General features: G+C 45.2%; 1 protein-coding gene across 2 annotated transcripts in view; it reads left to right on the top strand.

The window, feature by feature from the left end:
* The first annotated feature begins 674 nt into the window (after window positions 1–674).
* MED27 (mediator complex subunit 27) overlaps window positions 675–7,590 on the top strand; it is a 200,405-nt gene continuing 193,489 nt past the window's right edge. For both annotated transcript variants that reach the window (XM_059926605.1, XM_059926606.1), the window contains exons 1-2: window positions 675–897; window positions 2,947–3,091. In XM_059926605.1, the coding sequence (XP_059782588.1) occupies window positions 695–897; window positions 2,947–3,091 (348 nt within the window). In that variant the 5' untranslated portion in view covers window positions 675–694. The remainder of the gene's footprint in view (window positions 898–2,946; window positions 3,092–7,590) is intronic.

The raw sequence follows: 7,590 nt of genomic DNA, 5'->3' as shown, positions 1-7,590 counted from the left end.
GGCTCTTGTAGATAATGCTGCTATGAACGTGGGTGTACAAATATCTGTTCCAGACCCTGCTTTTCCTTCTTCTAAGTATGTAACCGGAACTGGAATTGCTGGATCATTATTTTTCCCTTCTTAATTAGCAAGTTTCTTGTGGAATGATACGTTGAGACTATGTAACTATGCTATTACTCCTCACACTTTCACCCACTAGCATCCTTCAATTCCTACCTGAATCAATTATTAATCTAACGGTTGCCAAATGGTAATTTTCTTTCCTTCGTTCCTTCTACATTTATTAGTTGGCATTCTACTGTAGGGAAGAAATTTCCCTTCTCCCCTGTTGATTTACGAATTTGGAAGCATTTTATTCAACCCTTACACCACAGACATCTTAACGCTCTGAGCAATTCTTTTCCATGGGACTCCCAAGAGTGCAAGTTTGGGGAAGTGAGGGAACTTTCTGTATTTCCTTGTCACCATTAGGAAAGCCGAGCGTGCAGCCCGACTTCCCCAGATCCAGGGGCGCACTTTCCTGCCCACGCATGTTTAAAGTGGAAACCGTCTCTGGGACAGGGCTCTGAGGAACCGCCTGGGCCGCCCCGCCCCGCGAGAACTACATTTCCCAGAGTCCTTCGAGGGCTTGCGTCATCAGCGAGCGCGGCTTTTTGCTCGCTGGTTTTGGAGGGCCCGCTGTGGCGGCGGCAACATGGCGGACGTGTTAAGTGTCGGCGTGAACCTGGAAGCCTTTGCCCAGGCCATCAGTGCCATCCAGGCGCTGCGCTCCAGCGTGAGCAGGGTGTTCGACTGCCTGAAGGATGGCATGCGGAACAAGGAGACGCTGGAGGGCCGGGAGAAGGCCTTCATTGCGCACTTCCAGGACAACTTGCATTCGGTCAACCGGGACCTCAAGTAGGTACCGGCTGAAGGGGCCGGGGACCTCCCACCCTGTCCCGACCCCGCGCGAGTCTCCATAGTCAGGGGCTGCTGTCCATTTTCCTTGCTCTCTTGCTCCCCCTCCCTCCTCTCCAAGCCTCTCCCTGCCCCTCAGGGCCACCTCGTTCTCCACCCCCGCTTTCTCGTCTCCCTTCTCTTGGCCTCCAGGTCCTGGCTGTCTCCCGCCGCCCTGGACCTCCTCAGTGGTCCTTCCATTTCTCACTGGGGGACGTGCTCTTCCCAGGAACTTCCACTCCTCATCTCAGCTCGGCAGTCTCACGTGTGGGCCCTGTTGGCCCCACCATGTCTGATAAAATAGTACCAAACAGGACCTGCTCAGCGCTGCCCCAAAGCCAAGTGCACTCCATCTGACTGGCCCCAGGTTTTCGTCCCTGAACCTGGAATTCATCAGTTCCACTCTAACCCACCCCCAAACACGACAAAATAGGCTTTGATCTTTCTTCCCCTACCCCTTCCGAAACCACCTGATAGTACTTTCACTCCCACTCTCACTGGTCCTGTTAAGTTTCTGCCTCTAGAGAGACCTAATCTCGGCCTTAACCAGCTTAATCACTTCTGCTTACACCTCCCCCTGCCCCCCAACAAATATTAATTTGTGGTCTTTTAGGGTTAAGGATTGTATATTTCTTTCTTACAAGTCACCTTCTTCTACTTTATAAGTGAAATTAAGTGAGAGGATGTTTGTAAAATGCCTGGCACATAGTAGGCACTTTTTAATTGGTTAGGTCCTGGACTTGACTTCCCCTGCTTATGAGAGTCAGTCCTTTCCAGGAGGGTTAGAATTGCAGGATTTTTTGCCTTTTACCTCTCAGAACTGACCTTATCAGGGGAAGGCATTGGGTGAGCTAGTCATCCTATAATTTCTGGAGTGGCTGGGTTTTTTTTTTTTTTTTCCTTCTCAACTTGGTCTCCTTAGTAACCAGATGGAAGGAGGAGGTAGGATGGAAGAGGAGGTGGTGACCAAATGATGGGAGCCTCTTTTTATTTATTTATTTATTTTCCTCTAAGTAGTTGCCATTCTTGTTTTGGGGGAAAGCCAGGAAATCACACACCCCTCCTCAACTCCCACACCCACTTGCTGTTCTCTGGTGCAGTGCCAGTTAATACCTTCCCTGCTTGAGGGGATGCGCTGGTGGTTCTTTCCTCTCTTCCGTCTCCTCTTTGATTGGCTTCCCTTGGTAATATACAGGATGTTGTAACCCTTCACCATTGTAGAAAGTTTAAGAATGTTGACATCACCCCTTTGCCTTCTTAAATCTTTAGACAGCAATACCAAGAAGAAGGTGGCTGAAGATTCCAGAATGAGCGTGGCATGAGAAGCTGTTCCTACAAAGCCTTTGTTGACACTTTGAGACTGGCCCCTCAGACTGGCGTGCTTCTGGAATGTGCTTTTGCTGTTGGCTCCCTTTCCCAAGCTGCTCTAGAGGTTTTTTTTTTGCTAGACTGAAGCATGTTTCTTTGACACAGCCCCTCGGTGGTGTCTTCCCATTCCGTTTATTTTATCTCTTCTTTGTTTTGTTAAGTTTTACCATCTGTGAAGCACCACGTACGAATCTATCTCTGTGTGAATGGTAAATAATCATCATTTATTCAGGTACTTGCTGTTCTGCCAAAGGTACTGATCTGTACGTGGGTCTGAAAACTGTTAGTGAGAAGCAGTGTTATGTTGCATTTCAAAATTCCAGAAAGTCTCTTCTCCCACCACATCCCCTCAGAGAATGATTCGAGTTGTTCAAGGCTGATTTTAGGAAGCTTATTGATTTCATCGCTCTTAACTCTTGTTCTCCTTTAGCACGGCGCCAGAGAGCTCAGTTGCAAAACAAGATCAGCCCCCAGGTAGGGGTTGTCTCAAGTGGCCCTAGTCTTCTTAACCTTTCAGAAAGTATTTCTTCTTAAGGGACTTTTGATGGGCAGTTTGAAGAACAACGGTTGACCAATGTGGTTGGCTTAGCCCTGGAGTTTCAGTGGACTCGGGTTTATTTGCTGTATCTGTTTACTTTTCAGTGAGCTGGAACGTCTGAGCAACTTGGTCGGCAAGCCTTCTGAGAACCATCCTCTCCATAACAGTGGGCTGTTGAGTCTGGATCCCGTGCAGGACAAAACCCCTCTCTACAGTCAGCTCCTTCAGGCATATAAATGGTCAAACAAGGTAAGGGGGACGTGTCAGACATGGAGCTAAAACAGGAAAAAACAAGTTTTCTTACATTTCATAAAGGCAGAAAGTGAGGGTTTTTCTTTCCTTGTTTGTTCTTGATTCAGCATCGGGTTACAGAGTTGGAAGTTTCAGACTTTCCCTGTGAGAGATTATGTAGTCCTTTGAAGTCTTTGAGGATTGTTCAGAGTCAGGTGCGTTTAACCAGGCTGCTGGGTGTAGGGAGCAGCTTTTCTGAACCCCATGAAATCACATGCAGAATGTTGTGGGTGTGTGTGTGTGTTTTTCTGGGGAGGACTTCCTAGCTTTCATCAGATTCTCAGAGGGGTCCCTGACCCCCAGAAGGTGAAGGACTGCTGGTCTAAGTGTGCAGCCACTCACATGGTTTATGTTGCTTGGCCTGTCCTCCCCATTGTTGATGGAAGAACATCACTAGAGTACTGTTTGGTAGATTACTGGCTCTCTCTCCCCGCCCCCCGCACCGTGCCGCGTGGCCTGCGAGATCTTAGTTCCCCAACTAGGGATCGAACCCAAGCGCGGAGTCTTAACCACTGGACCGCCAGAGAAGTCCCCATCTCTCTTTTTTTTTCTTCATCTTTTTTTTTTTTAATTGAAGTATAGTTGATTTACAATATCGTGTTAGTTTCGGGTGTACAGCACAGCGATTCAGTGATATGTATATGTGTGTGTGTGTGTGTATTCTTCTTCAGATTCTCTCCCTTATATGTTATTACAAACTATTGAGTATAGTTCCCTGTGCTATAAAATAGATAAACAGCAGTAGGTCCTTGCTGGTTATTTATTTTATACATAGTAGTGTGTATACTATGTATAAAATAAATAACCTCCTAATACTCTCTTTTCTCTAATTATTCTACACCCGTCTGAGGGAGATTGTTCTAAACACTCTCCCTAGAATTTGCTATTCATGGTTTCCTGCAGTAGGCAGGCCCGTGGTGTAGACCTTAGGACAGCTGTAGAAGGAAAACTAAGCTGTAGTGTAAAAATAGCAGGAACAATTAGGCTCATAAGCCTGGAAACAGTTAGTTTGTTTACTAACAAGTTCCTCTTGTTTGGGTGCTGTGGGTTATTGTGTTTTGTTTTTTTGCTGCTGAGAGAAAGCTAGAATATATGTTTGGAACATTTGGGGAAGCTTTTCTCATTAGACTGCTACCTCCCTGGAGATAGTTGTTCTTACAGTTACGGATTGTGAACTGCTCTGCCCCCTCCAGTTGTCCGTCATCCTTTTCCTCTTTCCTGTGGTTCTTTTCCCTCTCAGGTCTTAAGTGACAGGTGAGCCTTGACAGTGTTTCCAGCGTGTAGAATTTTTCCTTTGAATTTGTCTGTAGGAGTATTTAACATTCTTTGGTTTGCAGTGGAACCCTGGCAGCTGAATCTGAGACTCTGGGAGAAACGATTTATTGTGTGGCACTTCAAGAAGGAGCTTGAACCTGGGATATGTGCATTTAACCTATAAGGCTTGTCCTCCAAGCTCTGGGCTGCTGTTGACAGAGACCCACTTCAGTCTTGAGGATCAGGGTGCCCAGGTGGTATGGGGATCTGTCACTCTCCTGCCCTGTCTACGCCTGCTTCCCAGTGTTGGCCCGATATCTCCCAGTGGTGGAAAAGACACACTGGCAGCTGTAGGTTTGCATGGTCCTTCTACCAGGTGATCTCCAGGTGTCCACACCAGACCCTAAAAACGGATTCTGAAAACAAAACAAAACAAAACAAAAAAACGGATTCTGACCCTGTTTGGTAGGTGGCCCCTACCTACCCAGACAGCTCATTGAGTTCAGGAGGTGGGATTCTCTGACTGCCCCGTGCAGATCAGCTGAAGCACAGGAATTGGGGCTGCTTGGAATTAGATAGAGGCAGGAGAGGACACAGGGCAGACAAGAAATTAGAGATGTCTGTTGCAGTTGCCAGGGCCAGCCATGAGACTGTTCTGGCCCTACGCAGATAGCCCTGCCCTCTCAGGCTGTTCTGTTTGAGCTTCCTTATTTCCCCAGGGGCACACTTGGACATCTTAATGTGAGTTTCCCTGGTGATTGGGTGGGATCTGATCTGTAGGTGACTTATTTCTGGTTGGACTCCTGGTGGAAAGTCTTGCTTTTTGGTGTTTGGACGTGGAAGCTGTGTTCATGTATCATGTGGGTAATGTTCTTGGAATAGGCTTGAGGGATGGAGACTTTTCAATGGTGGGAAGATTTAGGCTGATCTCGAAACCATGAGTGCGTGGGACTCCAGTGGAAGCGACTGGTTTTAACTTGAAGTGATGACTCTTAACTTTTGAATGAAGGTAGTTTTAATTGTTTGCTGAATTTATTAGAGTATTAAAATAGAAGACCCTGTCCCTGCCCCCCACCCTTGCCCTCAGGTGGAAAAGAGGATGTGTTAAGGAAAACAAATATCATGTATGTGGAAATTCTTGTCCTGGAGCTGCTAGAGGTTAAAACTAGATGTAGAAATGTATCACAGATTTTAGGTCCCATATGAGCAGTGTGAGTGGCGTAGGGGTTTCAGTCACTTCCTGGCATGGTGCATGCCTCTAAAGTACCTGCTCTTTCACCAGCTTCCGAGTGCCCCAGCAGAGAGGGGATTTTGGAGTCTTATACCATTAATTGGCAAAATAAAGAGAATGATTAAGAGAAGTTTAGCTTATCCCCTTATTTTATAGCCAAGCAGACCAAGGCCAAGTGAACCAACCTGCTCATGGCTTCATAGCTAGACTAGAATTTGCCTTTCCTGACGTAGGTCAGTGTTCTTTCCTCTAAAACTTGATGCTGTAATCAGGTTTGGCTTAAGGTTTTGACTATAGCAAACATTTTTCCCCCTTTAACCTTCATCGCAGGAGCAATTCATATATTATATTTTATTCATGAACCGGTATCACATTTTACTCATTCTTAGTGGTTTACTGAAGGATGGAGATGGCAAATACATGGGACGCGGCCCTCAAACTGTCACTCTTGTCCAGGGCAGACATCACTGACCACCCTCTGTATTCTTTCCTGCTAAGGCCACCTCTGGGCTCACAACTCTGTTCTGGGGCTAGGCAGCCCCTGCCAATTATTCGAAGGTGGGCTACAGAGGAAACATGTTTTTTATTTCTGTTATGGTAGACAATGTCCTATTTGACTATTGCTTATTTATACCTTCCCTTACTCTAGAAGGGATTTAAGATCTATTATACGAATACTGTACTTCAAACCTTGAAAGAAAAGAGGAAAACAAGGGTAAGGATGCCTTATGTACATTTCTTTAATAAACTCAAGAAGTAGCCCCAAGAAATAAGCCAGTATTCTAATTTCCAGCTGGGGATATGGAAGCAGCAATGATATGTGTTTATCATGCCTCTCTTACAAATGAAAAGAGCTTTTTAATTGCAAAAGCTTTCATCATTCTTCATTTTACCCTCGAAGAGTTTAAACTGGAAAGTGCATTAATATGTTAGGTGAAGTTTAGGGTAACTTGCCAATGTCAGCTTTCTGCACTGTTGGCTAAGAATTGAAGGAAGTGTGGGAAAGGCTTTGATACCGCCCATTATGTGATGAACTTTCTATTTTATGTGCCATTGGCCATAGAGAAGTCTCATTCACGCTTACTGACTAATTATTTTCTTTAGGGGATTTTGTAATTTTTGTAAAGTCAGTCAGAATATTAATTACATGGTAGTTGGCATAATTGTTAGGATAACACATTTAAAAATTAACCTAAAAAAATAAAAATTAATCTAATCTGATGAAATGATGTCAAATTGCTGGGAGCAGCACTTTTCCCATGCTGAATTGGGGAAAGAATTTAGCTTTCAACTCTTGTGCACCTATAGATTATTGTTCTGTAGAGAGATGACAAGCTCTCGATGACGGCAAAAAATAATTGGCGTCAACGCGGTTCTTGCTGTAAGATAGTGAATGTGAACATAATGAGGAAAGAAAATCACTTAAATGCCCCCCAAAACCTTAATCATCATGACTTGGGATCAGGCACTGTTCTGGATTGTTCTTATTATTATTGCTTATTACGTTCAGATATGCTGAGAATTAGGCTGAACTATTCTGAAGGCCCCTTTCCGAAGGTTTCCAGTGTCCTGTCTCCAGGCTTTGATTTCCGGCTTTGACTTTCTTCATTTGTTTGTGGCAGGAGCCTGCTTGTGTATTTGCCTGAAAAGGGGGCGAAGACTTCAGCCTTTTCCTGGTGATGTCTCAAGCAGCAAAGACCCCAGAAGTGTCACTTTCTCCCGGGGTTGGGAAATGGGCCCTGAGGAAGGGGCTGGCGCTGCCTTTTCTTTGTTTTTGCATGCTTAATTTTTCACTTTTATTAGAGAAAGAGCAAATTTCAATTCCAAGGGTATTCAGTTGGAAAGTCTGAAGACATTTCCTCCACTCTACCCTCCCGAGCTGTTCTTATCAGAACCTAGTTACTCAGTGGCTTTAAGTTGCTATAACATTCATGTCCCTCACATCCAGCCTTGAAGGTGCTCTTGACGTTTT

The sequence above is a fragment of the Balaenoptera ricei genome, chromosome 6 (genome assembly GCF_028023285.1).
Source record: "Balaenoptera ricei isolate mBalRic1 chromosome 6, mBalRic1.hap2, whole genome shotgun sequence".
NCBI classification, from domain to species: Eukaryota; Metazoa; Chordata; class Mammalia; order Artiodactyla; family Balaenopteridae; genus Balaenoptera; species Balaenoptera ricei.
The sequence above is the reverse complement of the archived record's forward strand: the minus strand, read 5'-3'. Positions and strand labels throughout refer to the sequence as shown.